This window comes from Lagopus muta, chromosome 2 (assembly GCF_023343835.1).
Source record: "Lagopus muta isolate bLagMut1 chromosome 2, bLagMut1 primary, whole genome shotgun sequence".
Lineage (NCBI taxonomy): Eukaryota > Metazoa > Chordata > Aves > Galliformes > Phasianidae > Lagopus > Lagopus muta.
The window spans coordinates 18,311,095-18,331,711 of record NC_064434.1 but is presented as its reverse complement, the minus strand read 5'-3'; the positions used below and the strand labels follow the sequence as shown (position 1 = coordinate 18,331,711).

General features: G+C 35.1%; 1 protein-coding gene across 1 annotated transcript in view; it reads left to right on the top strand.

Annotated features, from left to right (window-relative positions):
• SNTG2 (syntrophin gamma 2) overlaps window positions 1-15,363 on the top strand; it is a 144,051-nt gene extending 128,688 nt beyond the window's left edge. Inside the window, exons 16-17 of the mRNA XM_048934715.1 lie at window positions 1,408-1,518; window positions 10,295-15,363. Of these exons, the coding sequence (XP_048790672.1) occupies window positions 1,408-1,518; window positions 10,295-10,426 (243 nt within the window). The 3' untranslated portion in view covers window positions 10,427-15,363. The remainder of the gene's footprint in view (window positions 1-1,407; window positions 1,519-10,294) is intronic.
• The last annotated feature ends 5,254 nt before the right edge of the window (window positions 15,364-20,617 follow it).

The window sequence follows — 20,617 nt, the reverse complement described above, 5'->3', positions numbered from 1 at the left end:
TCCTAATCATCTCTCAGTCTGGTATTTTTTATTATTTACCATTGTGGTAGCACCAAGATTAATCACAGTGAGGATATGTCAAGTTAAATATAAATTTTTTATTATCACCATTGATATTAAGGTTTCTATTATAATAATTGGCAATGTTATGAAAAAGTAACGAAGTACTAATGAGTAAGGTAATAGTGCCCTTGAATTTACTAATTATGTGGCAGGACTACACTATGTATGGAGTAATTCTAAACTCACCAGAATGTCTCTGCTCTCAGGTAGTGAAAATATCTGTTTAAAGTCATATAGAAAGAAATGATTTTTCTGTAATGACATCTGACTCACAAAGCAGCTAAACCACTCCAAATCCAATGCTATCTAGAGAATATTGGAAAAATTCACAGATAAAAAGTGAGAAAATTTGCAAGTGAAGATATCACTGGCCCACATGAAGAAAGTGTTTTACAGTAAGGTATACTAAAAGCCAATTTTTTCTGACTGTGTGATTTTGAAATGGCCTTCAAAGCATTTAAATTGAGTTTCATCAGCAGTGTCCAGAGACTGAATCACGTTTTGCCATGTAAATAAAATTTTCACTAACATTACAGGTATTAAGAAAACGTCAGTGGAAGGTTTGTATGCAATCTGTTAACTATTTTTTGTAATTATACGTTTGTAGATATCAATAGAAAACATTGAAATGCAGAAAATGATATTGGTTTGAAAAGCATGGTTTCCTAGCATTTGCTTTTGAAAAATATCCCCATAACAATTAAAAATTCCTGTCAATCTGTAATTTGCCAGCAATAGTAAGTGCTGCAAAAACTTGCAAGAATTCTAGAGTTCCTGTATGTTTTAGAAACAACTGTAATTTAGAACATATCTTTTATAATTTGCAAGACCAAGATGTTTTTTTTTAATATATAAATATAGCATATTTATAGCATATTTAGCATATTTATCTTTGGATTTCAAACCACTTCAAAAATACTTTTTGACGAAGGTATGTTGAGCATCCCAGTGTCTGTGTAAGACACTTATCTACATTGTGCAGATGAGCCAGATGAAAGATGACAGATCAAGATATGGTGTGAAATTGTGTTTATAATGAAACTGATACAAATATCCTAATGAATACTTCTAGAAATAAATCTTTTGTCATGGATTTTGAAATTATATCACGTAGGCAATGGAATCATTCAAATTTCAGAGAATTTCCCTTTTTTTTTAATTAGTGTGTATTGATATCATGTCTTTTATTCTCAGACATGATGCAAAGCTGTAAATTTTGTTTGCTCTGCGGCCAGCTTGTATTTACTGACCCAATGCTTTATCTTAATACATAACCATTAATCATTTATCTGTAGTTGTAGGTAACTGTGTAACAAGTCCTTAATCAAATTTCTTTCTCTTCAGAACGTTCTGTGGAGGTTTAAATTCTCTCAGCTGAAAGGCTCTTCAGATGATGGGAAAACAAAAGTAAAGCTGCTTTTTCAGAATCCAGACACCAAACAAATAGAAACAAAGGTAAGTGACATAATCTTTCTCAGCTTAGTGAAAAATGAAATAGAACAATCAATTCCATTTACTGCTGTGCTTGCATTTAGTGAACTGCAAATCATAGTTTATATATTTTTATCCTCCTCTGTAGAAACACCACAATGAAAAGAATTGAGGTATTTTATTTATTACACTATTTGTACAAATCTGTTACTGAGCTGTGTTTTGATGGCATAATAATATAATATATAAAAACTTTTTAAAGAGGATGAAGCAAAAAAATATATCTATTTAACTACTAAATACAAATTGCAGACTTACAACTTCAAGCAAATACAAGCTTAAGATTTACAGATAAAATAAAGTGCTGTGTAATATTTATTAGCTTAATAAAAAAGAAATAATCTCACAAGAGGACAAGTAATTCTTGAAACTTATTCTAGTGCATTCAGTACTGCGACTCAAGAGTTCTCAGTGCTTTGCAAGATCTGGCATTAAGCTGTGGCAACATGCTTTCACTACTGAGGATGAGATACTGATGTATTTTATCTTCTAGAGATTATCAGATCTGGTTGTGAAGCTTAGAATTCAGATTCCCAACTGAAGTTCACCAGTTTCTAATTCAGGATTGTACTTTGAATCATCATCTGGAGATACAACTGTAATGCCTCAATCTGGCCTCAGATTCTCTCTGTGAACCTGGGCTTCTTACAGTTGTACACATAACCGAAGGGGTAGGATGAAAGTTGGAGAAATGAATTACCAAGGCAGTGATTGCTGATGAATAAAGACAGTGGTGAATAATTTAAAAAAAACATAAATAAATGAATTGAGAATTATTTCGTCATGCAGTTCTGAAAGGAATGAGGATAACTTTGATGTGATATAACAAAGAAGTGAAGCTAAGAGTTAGTTCAGCTTCCAACTGAGATTTGGTAGACAAAGCTCAATGAAAACAAAAAGCACATATAAATGTATTTGAAAATTCACACTTTTACGCAGAGTTACACAGGTTAAAGTGACTTATAAAGTGAAAATTTGCTACAGTGACTGTATTACAAAGGTAGCATAGATAATACCTTTAATTATTCTTCAAAATGTAAAAAAAAAAAAAAACTATAAGGAGATAATCTCTAAACTTCCTTGTTCATCGTAAAGCAGCAACAAATATCATGTATTTCTTTGTACATCTATATTTATAAATTATTCAGTTTTTCACCAGCAAACTGAACCTCAGTTATCTGTTGACACTGCAGTAGCAAATACGATAACATCATAAAAGATACAACACTATAATAATATGACTATAGTAGCAGGTCATTTCCACTTCATTTCTGATGGTTCTCCTTGGAGACATAAAGGAACTGCTATCATCACTATATATGTGACCATCTGTTGGATAGAATTTAAGTAACTTGGAATTTAAGTCACCAAATAATAAAGTTTCATTTCCACTACATGTGAAATAAAGCTTGATACAGACATATAGAACATTCTACTGTATGTTGCTTGCCTCTTATCCATTCCAACTGTTATGCATGTAACTTAAGAACTGTGCATATTTGTCTGACTACATACAGTACTCTTTCTTCACTTCCTTCACACTTACTAACTTTTGCAATTAGACTGCAGTACAGTTTTGCTGCAAATGCTACGCTGTTTAAACAGGAGAGTTGCAGGAGAGTGATTGCGGACAGATCAGCAAATGTGTTTCTTTCTTTAGATTTACTATTTTCACCTGAGAGAAAATTTATTCCATATTAGTACTGCTGAGAGATAAAGGAAATTAAATAGTGCAAACAGAGCTCTCTATTTACAGCAACATTGATCTCTAATATCAAACAGCCATGATCTAGCACTCACACACTTCTGTATTTTATTAACATGGGTCTTTTGTTGCTGAAATCTGGCAATTTACTACTGAATATCTTGAGAGCTTGAAAAACATTTGCAAGATGATGATGGACATGAGTTAAGACTGACTGGGTGACAGTGTTGGGCAGTCTGCTGCTGGAATTTAGTTTGCATGTGCTGGAAGGGGTGACTTTAGTTGGCTGCATTTAGACAAACATCTCCATAAAACTTTTCAGATGTTTTTTGTCTGCCAGTGGAACATTTGAAAGTGTTCCAGATTTGATGGTAGACAGTGGCATTTGGAATCACTGAAACTGGCAGAGAAAATCAATTTGATTCATTCTTATCCCTGTAGAACACTATTAAAAGACTTAAGAACAATACATAGAGTTGTAATTCATCTGGCATTTCATTTTGGCATAATGGATCTAGTTCTTATATTGGTAAGAGCACCATTTTATCTTATCTTTTGTTTGTGTAAATGACATTTGCAAAAAGGAGTCCAAATAAAACCTTACAGCTGAACAAGCCTTCACACTCCTTTGTGTTTACCAGGGGAAGGTCATGCTTGATCAATCTGGTGGCCTTCTATGATGGAGTGATGGCATTGGTGGACAAGGGAAAGGTGACCGATGTCATTTACCTGGACTTGAGCAAGGCCTTTGACATGGTCCTCCACCACACCCTTATCTCCAAATTGGAGGGATGTGGATTTGATGGGTGGACCACTCAATGGATAAGAAATTGGTTGAAAGGCCGCAGACAGAGGGTGGTGATTAATGACTCTATGTCCAGGTGGAGTCTGGTAACGAGCGGCGTCCCCCAGGGGTCTGTCTTGGATCCGGTGCTGTTTTACATCTTAATCAATGACATCAGTGATGGAATCGAGTGTGCCCTCAGCAAGTTTGCTGACAACACCAAGCTGAGTGGTGCAGTTGACACGGTAGAAGGAAGGGATGCCATTCAGAGGGACCTCAAAAGGCTGGAAAGGTGGGGCTGGGTGAACCTAATGAGGTTTGCACGGCAAAGTGCAAAGTTTTGTACTTGGGCCAGAGGAATCACAGGCATTTATACAGACTGGAAGGAACAGTCCTTGAGAGCAACCCTGCAGAGAAGGACCTGGGGGTCCTGATGGATGAAAAGCTTAACATGAGCCAGCAGTGTGCTTTTGCAGCTCAGATAGCAAATGATATCCTGGGCTCCATCAGAAGAGGGGTGGCCAGCAGGGACAGGGAGATGATTGTCCCCCTCTACTCTGCTCTTGTGAGACCCCAGTCAGAAGGAATGAAGTTATATGCTGAAGAATACAGTAGTTGCACTCTTGTCAACCATTAATAAACATGGATACTCACGAATGTCCTTTAAGAAGTCAAGAAATACAAGGGGTACAATAACAGTCAGTACCTACATTATCTGCCTCTTACGTTATACAGGCTCATGTCTTGTTCAAATAGTGATTCAGTAGCTCTCAGAAATAATCAATAAAACTAAGTGTATGTGTGGTAGCAATGCAACAGCCCTGTTAAGGTCTTTATGATATATAATACATCAATTTGTTACAAGTGGATGGGCAAAACAAAACCATATATTTTTTTTAATCTGTCTCTGCACACATAGCGATCCAGATCAGTACACTGTGCACATATTTAATATTCTCAGTATCTTGCAGTTTTGCAGACTTGTCTTCACACAGGTTTAATGCAATCTTTCATTTACTTTCTTGCTGCCCTCCTTTTAGTGTCTTTGTTGTATTTTACTTATTAGGATGTGTATAACTAACTAAAATAGTCTTGGTTATTGAAATATTAGATGTGTAAAATTTTTTCTAAATACTTATAAACGGGCAATCTTGATTAAGGTAAGAACAGTAATCACAGAGGAATCAAGCAAGCAGAACAGTAGAGTTAGGTTATACAGGGCACATGAAATGTTTAGTTAGTTGTCTGCCTGGCTGAGTATGAGCAGAAATATATTATTTTTAAAAATAAAAATAAATAAAAAATAATGTATCAATTCATTTATTTGAAAGAATTTTAATTGGTGTTCTTTCATAGAAATAAGTTGGTATTTCCTATTCTAAGTGTTGTCTCCAGTCAAAACAGTTTTGTCAGTAATGTGTATATTTCAACTATGTATAAATTATGTAATGTAGAAATAAGAGCATATCATTAGTATCCAAAAGATGAATCACAGCAGATTAGACATCTCTGAAGTACACAAGAGGGAAAGCTCCAGCTTGGAAAGAGTCCAGCGGAGGGCCACAAAGATGGTGAAGGGCCTGGAGCATCTCTCCTATGAGGAAAGGCTGAGTCAACTGCATCTGTTCAGCCTTGAGAAAAGAAGACTGAGAGGGGACCTGATCCAGGTCTATAAGTATCTAAGGTGTGGGGGGCAGAGTGGCGAGGCCGGACTCTTTTCAGCAGTGTGTGGAGACAGAACAAGGGGAAACGGCTGGAAACTGCAGCATAGGAAGTTCCGCACAAATGCGCACAAGAACTTCTTTACAGTGAGGTGACGGAGCACTGGAACAGGCTGCCCAGGGAGGTGGTGGAGTCTCCTTCTCTGGAGATGTTCAAGACCTGCCTGGACGCCTACCTGTGCGACCTGGTGTAGGGAACCTGCTTTGGCAGGGGGGTTGGACACGATGATCTCTGGAGGTCCCTTCCAACCCCTACAATTCTGTGATTCTGTGATTCTTGTAGGATGTATTCTAAACTCATAGAAACAGTGAGAACTCTGCAGTAGGAGCATTGAAAAGGGTGAACTCCTAGTGATGAGACATCTCTGTATTTGTTCTTTTCTTATCCAAAAACTCTAGCAATATAGTATTGCTGGAACAACCCTGAAGTTCTTGCCTACAATATGTGTTAGGTATCTCTGATCACTTATCTTGATGAATATGTGCATCTTGGAAATGAACATGCCTGCAATATGGGAATGAAATGCTTTATGAAGGACTCTAGTCTCTGAGCACCCTTGGCTGCAGTTGGTCAAAGTGTCAAATGTTAGAATGAGTAGTCAGAACCTGAGGTTAAATTGTTGAATAATTTCATTTTATTTTGAAGCAAACCTAAGATTAAAGTGAGTACTTCCATATTTTATAATTTGTTGCTTTTAAAGATTGCAATTCAGGAGATTTAAACCTATATTTAAATCTTTAAAACCTTTGTCGTGTAAATCTTTTTGGGACTTATGTACATTGTTTTAGTTTTATAAATCCTAAACAATGAGAGTTAAATAGTGCAACTACTTCTTAATGAAAGTGTTTATATTAATTTTATTTTGATTTTACAATAGATAATATACCTACTGTCAATAAAATACTTATTTACTTATGTTCATATATATCAATCAAAATGGAAAAAAACACTTCTTTACTCCCCCAAAAATCAAAATGAAGATTACATGTGCTTAAATTCTTCAAAGGATTTTAATGAAAATTTACACTTCATTTTTCTTCCACAAGAAGATCTAATTTTGCATACGAGGCCCAAATGAATACTTCAGCAACTGAATGCCAATTACTGGTTACCTAAATGCCTGGTTTGATATAAATTCTCAAGAGATTTTTCTTCTTTTAGGGTAATTATTTCTTAAGCTGTTGACTTGGAAGTACACAAAAGCAGAAGGTTGAGAGTAACATCCCTTAATGTTATTTTTTTTCCTCCTTATTTAACTAGATATGAATGATAATAAAATATAGCACATTCATTCCATCAGTTATATTGGCTCACTCATGTTATGAAGTGAAGTATTTAAAGGAACAGGAGTTTACAAACTTTTTTTGCAGTGAGATACATGATGGTTGCAACATGTTTCAGAATACAACATTTTGGTAAACTTGTGCTGGCTGTCTAGAGACTGGAAGTAGCATGAAGTGCTATAGCAGTTTGTATTCCACTTCACATGCATGGAATGACATATTCAGAAAGCTCAGCACTGTAGTAAAAAGTATCAAATTATTTATCAGATGATGAATTACCCAAGACGTGTTATATGCATATAAATATCTCTGCTTATATACTCTTTGCAGGACTTAGGGTCTGAAAGCATTGTTCTCTTAGGGTTCTGTGTGCTCGCTATAATCACTATGAGGAAGACAGTTTGCTGCCAAAGCTTCCTCTGTCTGAAAGTTACAATGTGTGAGGACTTTCTGAGAGCTTCCTTGGATGCTTAGTAGAAAACAAAGGTACTTGTAAAACTACTTAACATGCTAGAAAGAGCATATCCTGGGAGCATGTTGAATATGATCCCATTACACTTTTTGTACATTAATATTGCTTATTGTCATCTTATGCTGGAGAAAGTAGATGGTAACAGAAGTTAAATTTGTCTGAGAATAATAAATTTGCTTATTGGAAAATAAAATACCTGAGACAATAAGCTGCATATGCCTGAGGTTTTAAAGAAATCATGCACAAGTGTTGGAAAAAATCCTCACAGTCTCCTCTTCATCACGAACTTAAGCCCTCAATGCATAGACATTAATATTTATTGCAGAGGGAGGCTGTGATTGTTTCGCTTCCGTGGATCATCACTGGTGACAGGTGACAGGATGAGGGGAAATGGCCTTAAGTTGCATCAGGAGATGTTTAGGTTGGATGTCAGGAAAAACTTCTTTACAGAAAGGGTTGTTAAGCACTGGAATAGGCTCCTCAGCGAGGTGGTTGAGTCACCATCTCTGGATGTGTTCAAAAATCGTTTGGATGTGGTGCTCAGGGCATGATTTAGCAGAGGGTGGTTGAGTTCAGGTACTATGGTCAGGTTGTGGTTGGACTTCATGATCTTTAAGGTCTTTTCCAACCTGAGCAATTCTGTGGTTCTGTTATTCTCCAACACTGAAAGTCTGATACCACCTTGTCCTTCTTCTGCCTTTTTATTTTCCACGTCTCCAATCACAATCCCACTAGAATTCCTAACTATTTTCAGAATGAAGCATTGGAAAGCCAAATATTGACTTGGTTTTATTCTGCAGTATGTGATGTACAGTAAGTATGTAAAATTTGCATTGCCCTATTTGCAGCCTCATCAATATAGAAAAATCAACAATGAACCTCTGGGTTTGATCATTTTAATCAAATGTATATGTATTAAAATAATTCAAAATCTCCAATGAGTTCATTTCATTCAGACTGTTGGCGAAGTATTTATACTGTAAAAATTCTTGTGAGAATTAGTTTCAGAGGGAAATTGGATGGAAATACTGTGACCGGTATCTCACCTATTAGTTGTGTCTACTTAACGAATCCATATTGATTTTATTTCTACTGAGCCTGATACAACATTTTTTTTTTTTTTCAAAACAAAGCATTGTACAGGAACTTACCAAGCAGAAGCGAAGCAAAGAAATATGGCTGAACTAATTCACAGATTTTCCGTGAACGTTGTTATGGCTCATGAATCTCACCTAATGCTTACAGGTTGCTTTTCAGTAATGAAATCGCAGTATTACTTATTGTGTATCAGCACCTAGGTTAGTCATTATGTGCCTGAGATGTATGCAGTGACCTCTCATTCTGGTAATACTTACTGCCACAGAAAACAGTATGATTACTATCACATAGCAGAGAGATATAAAATATTTATTAAATGTAATACAAATATCTGTCACTGTAGTTGTTGCTTACTGCACAGTATGTTCATATACCAAGCTGTTTGCAAGGATACCTGTCTTGTTATCTTCAGCTTCTGAAGGAATCAACCTATTTCAAACTAAAAAGCCAGTAAAATAAGGCTGTTGAAAAGGAAAATAAAATAAAATAACAACAACAACAAAAACCACAAAAGTATGTGTTAAAGGTACATATATCTGGAAAGAGCTTCATCACAAGCGAATTGGAAGTGGGATAATAAGAGATATTGGAAAAATAAAATCTGTGATGGAAAAATAAATCTCTAATGCCAAAAATCTTTCAGTGAACACTATGCATCTGGATAAAATGGAAAATAGAATTTCTGATTACAATTAAGCATTCGTTAGAAGTAATACCATTCCTACCTAGTAAATACAGATTTCAACAGAAAAGCGTGTGAAAATTAGCTTTTCCTAAACAGGAATAAAGACCAAATATTCTGAGGCAATTTTTGTTTAGAAAATACCATAAAGTACTGTGATATGAAAAGCAGAAGTGGTTAAATTTTCATTTTAAAATAAACAGGATATTTCCTGATATGCTGTTGTATAACCAATACGTTCAATAAATGTCCTGTTGAAACCTTCTCCTCAAACCGAAAACCATACAAAATATGTGGTTGCAGAGTCTGTAAATATTACTATTGTGTAAATTGAATATGCTTTTTATTCTGTGTTTTTTCTCATTGCGTCAGAATATCACTTCACTTTTCTCTGGGTAGACTGGGAAACAGAAATGTCATTTATGAAATACTTAATAATACAGTCAAAGAAATTTGAGAACTAATTAGGAGTAATTCTGCCTTTCTTGCTGAATTAGGACATGTGAATTTCAAACACCCATATTTATATGTGCAAACTGTGCTGTGACTTTATCATTGCTTCCATTTGCCTCTGGCCTCACAGCTTGCTTCTTTGACTGTCTTTTGAGGCTGCCAAACTCTGTGTCCTCCTCACCTTCCCCTGAATGGGACCTGAAACTGCATCTTTAAATTCAAATATTTTAAAACATGCGGTGATGTCTGAACATTCTTGTGAGTTGAATATTTTGATTGTCTAAACTGAGGGAATTGTAAACAGTAAAGCAACAAAGGATGAAATCTAAACTGACATACAGCAATGCCTGTGAATGAGCTATGTATAGACATCTTTAATTCTTAGCACATTTAAATTTACAGTTCCTTATAAATATTCAAATTTTCTATCTAAGTTCATTGTTGTTGACTAATGAGTCATTTATGTGTTTATATCAAATGTTTACTAACCTGAATTTGAATTTCTTCTTTTTTTTTTTTTTTCTCTTGCTTTCTCTTTCAGGAACTTGAATTTCAGGATCTGACAGCAGTTTTACATTGTATTCACTCCTTTATAGCTGCAAAAGTGGCATCTGTGGATCCAATATTCATAGACAACCAGAGTATTGCGAGAAAATATATGTACAGTAACTGATATGTGACTATGGCAAATAAATTATTTTCTTAAAGAAAGTAGTTATTTCATGCACAATATTGCAACTTTGTGATTTTCTAAGTCTATGGTAGTGTTATCTGTAATGCTAACAGTTTTCACACTTTGTTTAACATTTTGAATCTATGAGTTAACAAATATTAAACTGAATCAGTTTGTTGTCTGCAGCACTAGTCTAATATTCTGAGCAGATATTCATTCAGTAACATTTGTGGTGTCATTTTGATTTCTGTTCTTATGGTCATGCATATCTACCCGTATATTAGATAAAAACACAAACTAACATTTGAAAATGGGTGTCCAAAAATTAGGATTTTTAAGTGTATTTTGAAAATTGCTGTGCACAATTTCTACAGTCCTCACTGAAAAGAACTGATTATTGTAGAAAACTACAATAGGAAATGGACTTTCATCTTGCTTTGATGGGTTTGAAAATTTACAGTTCCTTGTTCCAGTATTTTTGAGGCCAGAGAGTTAGATCTGGCATAACACAAAGTAATCTGTCTCAGACTGAGGAAAAGATTGAAGCCCATACTTGATTCTGGCCTTATTATGTAGCCTGAGTGTATGCAGAAGGTATTGCTACATATGTATTTAAATACCTTGCCAGATCAACTGAAGAGCTTTGTTCTAAGCTGAGAAGTCTAACTGTAGGCACTGAGTTGTAGAAAACTTGCCATAGGATTTTCTTATCTGTTAATAAAGCTTCCATGAATCATTCACATCACTCATATATTTCATTAACAGTAACCTCCAATGCGATGCTCTGTAACTTCGTTGTTTGACAGAGGATGCTCTCAATGGGGTGAACATAAAGAATTTTCTGGCCCATCCACCTCCTTTTTTTTTTTTTTCCCCACACCTCTAGCCCTGTCTTACATATATGCTTAAACACAAGTGAAAAGAGGATATGGGTCTATTTTTTTACTTGTTCTTTAAATTTCTTCTGAATTCACTTTCTTATTTGCACAGGTAATGCTTCCTGTTACTAAAAAACTGTTGAAGGAAGACATTTTAATCTTAGGGGTAAGTAATAACAAGTATTCCAGGCTTCTGTGATAAAAATCTCAGTTGTTTTCAACTGTAGTTTTGAGGCAACATCATGCAATATTATGATTTTTTTTTGAGAAATGTAAGAAAAAAAAATTAAAAATCAGGCAATGTACAAAATGCATATAGATCAATGTAATCAAACGTTCTAAATTTGGTCTAAAAAGTGTCCTAGAAGAAAAGCCTAAAATCAATGTATGCTAAGGAAAGTAGGTAGGTGCCTTTAAAAGCTCTTAGGTGAGGAGTATTTTTACCTAACTTCAATGTCTGAATTTAATTAGAAAGGTTCCACCTCTGTCTTAAGGCAGGTAACTGTCTTGAAAGACAGCAGTGGAGCCTTGGGCACTTATTTTTAAAGAATGCTTATCTGCCTATCTAAAGCATAGGCACAGTTAAAGTGCTTATAGTTGGTATTTGATCCTACCATAAAGATTGCCTACTGCAAAGTGGTATCTTGAGAGAAATTATTTTAAATGTTAGGGATGCTGTTTGCAATTCCATTGTTGTTTACAGACCTGATGTTTGCAAGGAGGGGTAATAGGACAGCCAACTCCCTTTAAAACATTTTTTTAGAAAAGCTGAGCAATATTTTTATTAATTGTAAATAAATTTTTATTATATTAAAAAATTTTAATTTAATTTTCAGTTTTGCTTTTAAATTTCAGCTTTTTATGTTTACTGAGATTTTAACGTTGACAAATGGTAGCATTAGAAACTGAAAGGCTTTCTCATAGTCAATTCTCAATTATTAGTGTGAAAAAATTATAGATTACGAAGTGACTATAGATTGAAGCACGATGGAAATTTTCCTCTGTTTTGCTTTTACTCTCTTATGTACGAAGTTCAGCACTAGCTCGGCACTAGTGTAACTTGAGTGGAAAAATGTACTACTTACCACTGGATTAAGACTATGATCAGGCATCTAGACAATGTTATCATAGAATCATAGAATCACCAGGGTTGGAAAAGACCTAAAAGATCATCCAGTCCAACCATTCACCTATTACCAATAGCTCCCACTAAACCATGTCTCTCAGCACAGCATCCAGTCTTTCCTTGAACACCCCCAGGCTCGGTGACTCCACCACCTCCCTGGGCAGTCCATTCCAGTGCCTGACCACCCTTTCTGAAAAGTAATACTTCCTAATGTCCAGCTTGAATCTGTTATGTTTTAAGTGTAATGAAAAGCACAGCTTATCTTTCCAAATATATTTCCACTTGCAGATATGATATTGAGTGAATGTCTAGTGCCATGAATTTAAATCAGAGAGAGGTATATCACTGCCATATTAACTAACAGTCACTACAGCATAGACTAGGGCATTGGACTTGAACAATGCTATTGATTTATTAATCCAGTTCCTGGCATTCTTTGATCAAAGTTAATTAAAATCTGCAGAAAAATTCCTGTGCAGTTATGAATTGAGTGAGCTCAGGTCTGTTCCCAGTGAGTGGTTTTGTTTTGCTACCCAGTTTAAAACATCAGAGAGTTTAGTAGATATGATGTGTGTAGACCATGCCAGATGGCCTTGGGGGTAGAAAGTGAGCCCTGACAATTTTAGTTTTAAATTTAGATGCTGCTAAAATTAAGCATGGAATTACAATATGGTGGCTGTGCTGAACCAGCCATTACTCAAATTCTGGAAATCCAACTTAATTCTTTTTTCTCTAAGATCTTAAGAATCAATAAGTGTTTCAGAGTAATTGCCACTCTTGTGCCAGTAGTCCTGAAACTTATTACAATTATTATATGATTATCTGTGGGGGCTAGAGAGAGGATAAACTCTAGTAGACATTGCAATCCTAAATCTACAACATAAATCTGTTTTCTATCTGAACTATATTAATTCTGATATAACTTCTAAAAAGGAATGCCTCTTCAGCAAAATGTGTAGGCCAATCTTTGTTGTATAAGTACTATTTATAAATGGCTGAATTTCTTTCTAAGGAGATTACCATAAATGCTTCTACTGTCCATATTTTGTAACACCTCCCCACTTCCCTGAATATCATAGTGAAGGGAGTGTCGTTGCAATATATTTTTTCTGCTTTTTTTGAACAAGTTGGTCTAAGACAGTGATGTTTGCACACTTGTTAAAGCTTCTCAGCACATAGTGTTGCAGTGCCAAGGAGTTGGCATCTGTTTCCTTGAAAGAGTACAGAAATGTTCCTGCATGCAGAGCTCTGCCTTAGAAGCCTCCATCAGGGGAAGAGCCATTTCTACCTTTCCATGAAAGGAGACTGAGTGCGAGCTCTGAGTTGCCTCCACAAGCTGCCTGTGCCTGTGGCAACAGATAGAAAAGTATGTATTTTCTCTGCTAGGTCAATTCGATCTACTGTAGTTGAGTTTTGGTTCAGTAGTCTGTCCAGGTCCTCCAGTAAGTTTCTGAGGGCAAAGAGGATGGGCATTAGGAAGGAAGTAGTCTCTTTCCTCCACACATTTTTGAGAGATGAAGAGACGTCTGTGGTGATTTCTGTCCATCTTTCCAATGCATGGGAAGTGGATCAAAGCATTGCAAAACTTGAGGCAGGAGAAGGATAAACAGATGGACTGACTGTGCAATCTTAAAAGTCTTTTTACTCAAGCATGCAAGCTGAAAGTAACTATCACTCTGCATTTCACAGAGAAATTCTTCTTTCAGTGTACTGCTGTTTTACAGTGATAATCATTGAGATATGGTTGCTGAATATGTAACTTTAAAAGTCAATAATGTTAAATGTATCATTTATTTATAAACTCATATATCTAAGTTCTTAAGGTGTGCTTCAAAAACATTTAGATACTTCTTTGTTGAAGCATGCTGAGAAGGGATTATCTCATGTGGAGTAAAGACTTTGTAGTAAATTTGTTAGAAAGCACAAAAAGGACTTGTGCAGCATGCAAGATGTAATTGAAGATGTATTTTAATCTGGTTCAATCAGAACAATTCCACAAGTAAAATCTTTTCATTAAATTTAAATTTATTAAGAACTGTGGACTCAAGCCAAAATCCACTCCTGTTTAGGAACAGATTCTCAGTGACATAAACTGAAAAATCAGTTTATGGAATAAATTGCAGGAATTGCAGTTATGCAGGTATTGATACCTGCAACCCTATAGTCCAGATGTACAATACCCTCTGTTTTTTAGTATTTTTTTTAGGGTTTTTTAGGGAAGAAACATGATATATTGTGTAAGTCTTGTTACACTGGGAATTGAGGGTGGCAGAAAGGTCAGAGCTGCGTAGACAACTGAGTTGCACAAGAGCCTTCTGTTCTTGTAAACACTGCAGTGGTAATATGTAGGGCATTACAAGCATTACAAGCAAAAAGGTTTTAATTTCTAGAGAGTGTGAGGATACAGGAAGGAAATTTTGTTAGTGAAGGGTTGGAGATTTTTACTGGCTGTGCTTGTTGGTTGTTTTTTAATGCAGAAATTCATTTTTTATTAGAAATCGGATTTACAAGAATTGGAAGAACATCACAGAACAATTGGATGAAAAGATATATAATGTTCATACGTCTAATTTCTTACTGCTGTTAGAGGTGTGAGAGTGCTTCATTCTTTCTTTATTTAATGCTTAGCTGATTGTGACTGTCATAGATCTGTAGGATTTCCAGAATACCAAACAGGGAAAGAAAGTTAAATGTAAAAACTATTTAATTTTTCTCTCTGTTACAAACTGTTCTTGGAATATTATTTGCCATATTTATAGCGTAGGAAGCCTCCAGATTCTTACGTTCTTCAAATATGGTAGAAACATCACACTCAATGTGATGAATTTATTTATGAATTTGAGTTTATTCATGAATCTGTGTAGAAATCAATTATCTAATCTCCATTGATCAGCTGGTCTCAACTCTGTAATCACTGGAGAGAAACTGGAAGTGGCGAGGAGTGCTTTCCTCCCACTTGCTCAGAAGGCCTAAAACCAGCAGATTGAATCATGTTTGGAAAAGGTATTCATCTTTCTCCATTGACCAGCCCAGAAGGCAGGGAGCAGTGGGGAAGGAAGAGATTAAAAAAAAAAAACCACAGAGCCTGTTTTTCCAACCAGCGCTTACTACCTAGTGCTTAGTATAAAATATTTCTAAAATGAGGCAGTAAAAACTGTGTTAATTTGTAGACTGGTCTATATCCCATGGGATATGTTGGCTCTTGTAACATCAAGCTACTAGTATTATATATATATATATATATATATTTTACTGTGTATTTAAGCACTTTGTTCAATTAGCAGTCGGAACTGAGCTAAATTACTGTCTTTTAGTATATCCTAAATTATCCATAAGCAGATTACATTATCAGCTCACTGTTTTCTTATTTCAGAGAAGCTGGATAAAAATGCCCCTGCAGATTTAATGTGAATATTTAATTGGCTTTAGGGATAAAACTTTCCCTGTTTTAAAGTAGAAATCCTTTACTGAACCAATATGGTTAGGCAGATTATTCTGTTGTTGGATAAAATAGGAAAAAAAAAACAACCATTCCTTAGACTTTTCACACCAAGACTTTGGGAAGTACAGTGGTTTGCATTTGACTTGTGTTCTAGCTTTAGCCAGTACTGCAAAGAGATTTTGGAGTAAAGGCAGTGTTTTTCCTGAATTGTCTATTACTAAAACCACAGTGACTACCACAAAAGCCCAGTGCTTAGTAGCACACTTTGCATCTTGGTATGCTGTGTATACTTGACCTTTCTTAGTCCTCAAGTGAAAAATGAATGCACTCAGGGAGAAATAGGAAATGTAGTAACTTTAAAACATCTGCAGGTTTGAATGTCAAAACCACTTCTGGGCTTTAGTTCTTCATGGCAGCAAATTATGTTTTTTATCATCATTTTTAGCATTATTACAGATTTATTTCTCCCCATCACTAAAATATTCATAGCAAGGTGGAAGGAAGCAGAATTGGATCAAAAAATGTTTCATACTTCATTTGCCCTTCACCTTTCTTTGAATCAAGGCAATGAGGACTTCAAAATATTAATTTACTGTATATTAATCTAAACTGTAGGAAAGAATACTGTCTTATGGCAGTCCCACATTCTGAATTTGCGGTCATTGTAACTTATACAGAATTACCTTACCCTGCCATTTAACTCCCTGAATTTGTTTTAGATCTTCAGTTTTAAAAAGACATCAAAACATTCTTAAATGTGTTTTTTTTTTTTATCAGAATCTTTTTCATCCAAAAGAAGTAATTTTCTATAAAGTCAAATACTGCTAATGTCTTCTCTTGACACATAAACTATTTCTATTCATTTAAGATTTTTTTGCATTTCATTTTAATACATTTCTCTTAACACATTTCTTAAACACTGTTTTATATCATGGAGAGGAAAATTTGCAATTGCAATAGTAAAACAACCACATAACTCATAGTTTGTGAGAGCTCATATGAAAAGAATGTAAATGAGAATTCTCTTTTCCTTTTATGCAGTAATTTCCTTTATGAATCTTTTTTAAAAGACTTATTTGTAGAATTTTTATGGGTTTTTCTCTTGGAAAATATTGCACCATGCTCCTTTCTTGTCTGGTATATTCTAGGATGAGTAGTACGTTTTTCCTTTGTAACTAGTATACAGCACTCAACAGTAGCCACCTTTTCATCAGCAGTAAATCCGTTTCCATGGCATGCCCTCTTATGATTGTACTTAATCTTGCTAAGAGGCATGTAGTTTTCCTGGATTTTTGCTTTCCCTATCTAAATAGCTTTACCAGCCATCATCATGTGGTTTCTTGTACTCAGAATTGCTTATTTCATTTGCCTTCAGAGGAACTGTTCTCTCCATCTGACGCAACTGATATTTATTTCCTAACAAAATGAACAAATAGATGAGGTTCAGCTGTTTTTTATTATTCTTTTCAATATTCTTTTATAATATATAATATAATAATTATAATTATAATATAGTACAATATTTTTTCTACCATCCACAGCTTTTCAAACTGCTTGCAAAAGTATTTTAGCTGAAAACACATGTATGTAAAACTGAATAATAATGGGTCCCAGTTTTCCTTATTGCTTACTAATGAATTGCTTTTTTTTTTTTTTATTTTGCATATTTTTCTGCGTTACACATTTCTCTTTAATTTATCACACCATTTCACATTTATTTTTCAGGTCATTTTTCTGAAAGATTTTATGTTGTGTTTATTGGTTATACTTCTTTCCAAAGTAATCAATCAACCTTTGTTCTTCTCTATTTAGATTCCCATGTCTTGATATGAAAAAAAAAAACAAAAAACAAAAAAACCAAAAAACCCTTCAACAGCTTGGAGAAACTCTCTGGAGTTGTTCTAAAACAATTTGCTTCATTGATTTTGTTTGTTTGTTCATTTCACTACATTTTTTTTCTTTTTTTTGACAGAAATAAGTCAGATTTTGAATTTTTTAATGGCATGCTGAATCCTGCTCTTCATATCTTCATACCTTCCTTCTTTTATCTTGATTTTCAAAGCAAAAGCAGCTTTTTCTAGAAGATAAATTGAACTGATTATGTCTCTGGCATGAAAACATCTGCTCCAAATTCCGACGCTTGGAGTTCAAACTGTATGAAAAAAGAGCTACAGGTGTTTACATAGGGCAGCTCAGTATTCACTATTCTTTGACATCTCAGACCTTGAAAATTGCCAAGAGTGCATGCAGACATAGTTTAATTAGTTTGAACCCATTGTAAAATTGAAACTGAGGGAACTGATGTTTCATCGAACATTGCAAATATGAGGAATATTTTTCTTACACAAAAAAGACAGAATATCACAGTACTGGAAATAAAATGACTTCTTTGTATCAAAAATTTACCCAAACCATATAAGAACTACAATTTTGAGTCCAATTAAGACTTTTTGAAACCTAGAAATGCAAAGGTCCAGGATCAAATATTAAGAATTTTCCCAGTGATTCAGCACTTAAATAAATAGGCAGACCTCTTTAAAAAAGATCAGATTTAAAAAGACAAGATTTAAAAAGCCAGACTTAACACTCAACAGTATGGCACACCTGCATTCTCTGTGTGCTATTGGCAGTGTGTTTGCAGACTCTAAGAATCCCCAACAGAGAACAACTTCCAACTAGTGAAAAACACGGACATGATGGTGCTCATGAAAAAGGATAGAAAGGCCGTAGGAGACCAGGCTTTGAAACATCCACAGGGATTCATTCGGTGTAATCTGAATCCGCAACTCCTCCCTTGCTATGAGCAGGTCTTGATGTGAGAAAAAAACATCTCACCTTTCTAATTAGTTCTCACTGTTTAGATTTCCGGACACAAGTCTAATAATTAAAATTGCTGAATACACAGCCATCTACTCAGACACTCACTTCGTATTCCTTGACCTTTGCAGTTGTTTACTGGGCATGTTTCACTTTATATCTGCAGTGGGCTAGGAACATACTTGCAGATGATTGCTGTGCCTAAGCTGATGAGTGGAAGTCATTAGGCTATAATAAGCTGATTACCTGTTTGTTTATCAGTGAATCCATCTTTTGACTTCTGGGGTCAAATAGATTAACCAAAATGTGCTTCAGGGTTGGTTTGAAACAAAATTAAGAATATGGAAATATATGGAGTCCCCTTCTTTGGAGATATTAAGGACCAGACTGGATGATTTGATACCTGCTGTAGGGAACTGCTTTAACAAGGTTTTGATCTCCAGAGGTCCCTTCCAACTATTACAATTCTTTGAAACAAAGAAATTTCTGCAAAGTGCTCTTAGAATAAGAAAAGCAAACATTAGTAGCGGCAATAAGAATAAAAGAAAATAAGTACATTTTTGCACTTGAAAACTCTATTAAATAGCTGTCCATATTTTCCTAAATTGTATCAAATTAACTCATTTGTTTTGTACTCATTGCAGCATATTTAAGCAGGATAGGAAAGTCAGCCTTTAAACTATAATAGCGTAACATTTTCAGATATGAAAGGTCATTTGATGCAGCTGACTGATCAGTTGCATCACTGATTGAAGCTTCTTTCTTTTAGTTCATGCTAAATGTCTTTGTGAACGTATGCAGAGTAATCACAATTGCAACCTCAGCCACAGCCTCCTGCATGCACAGAGGCATTTCAGTTCCAGCAGTAAAAGGTGCTCTGCGGACTGCCGAGCCCCTCATTCTCTGTCATACAATAAATCACTTCAGCAAATAGTGTTCTGTTGAAATTCAGTGAGGAATTGAAAACCATGTCACTGTAATAGCTCTAAAGGGCAGATTCAATTGTCCCTGCACAAATGTAAGTAGTGGCAGGCTGAGCTTGGGCTGAGCAGGAAATGGTTTGATGAACAGATCATTTGAAGTGGAAAAGACACAGTGACTTATTCAGTGCTTCATGTAGCACAAACAATATTGGTGGCGATAGATGTGTTACAGTAAAGCACAGGCCTTCTGCAGGAGAGACCTTTTGTCTGATGTATTTTTCTGTAGCTTCTAGTTCTTCAGGTTATTCAGTAAAACGCTGAGTTTGTCAATAACATATTATGGATTTCCTGGAAAGGGAGTGCAAGTAAGAAAGGAATGGAGACAGGAATTGTATTGAAATGTAGGAAACAATGGTATGTTTCTCAAGTAATTCACTGTCAGGAAGTACTAGAAGTGAGAGATGTCTAATTCTCTGCTTTGTGTTCTCTAATTGCCTTGCTTCTGTATCATTCCACAGTTTTAGCGTTGCTTCCTCAGCTTGTCACAGTTATGATCACCACAAACACCTTTTTTTTTTTTTTTTTTGGTTTGAGAATGGTGCCTAATCACACAGAGCAGTTATGGAATTATAGCCAACCTTGGGTAGTGTAAATTTGCAGTTTTTTCTTGTCTAAAGTGTTCAAGCAAAGTTAGGCTGCTTGTGAGAGACAAATGCACTTCATCTAGAATGACATGCCATTTAGTTTCAAGCCTTTAATATTTATGTGATTTATCAAATAAATGCATGTGATTACAGTTAAAACCTAAGTAATTCCAGTGTGTAAATGGGACAAATGCATTCATGAGGCACTTGTCTGTGGACCACAAAGCTTTGTGAAAGCATGCATAAATCTTCTGACTTGAACTTATATAAGAGTGATATACTTATGTTGAAGCACTTTTTTTTATTTTTTTTATTTTTTTTTTTTGTGCTACAGATGTTTGAAATGTTCAGAATAAAGAGC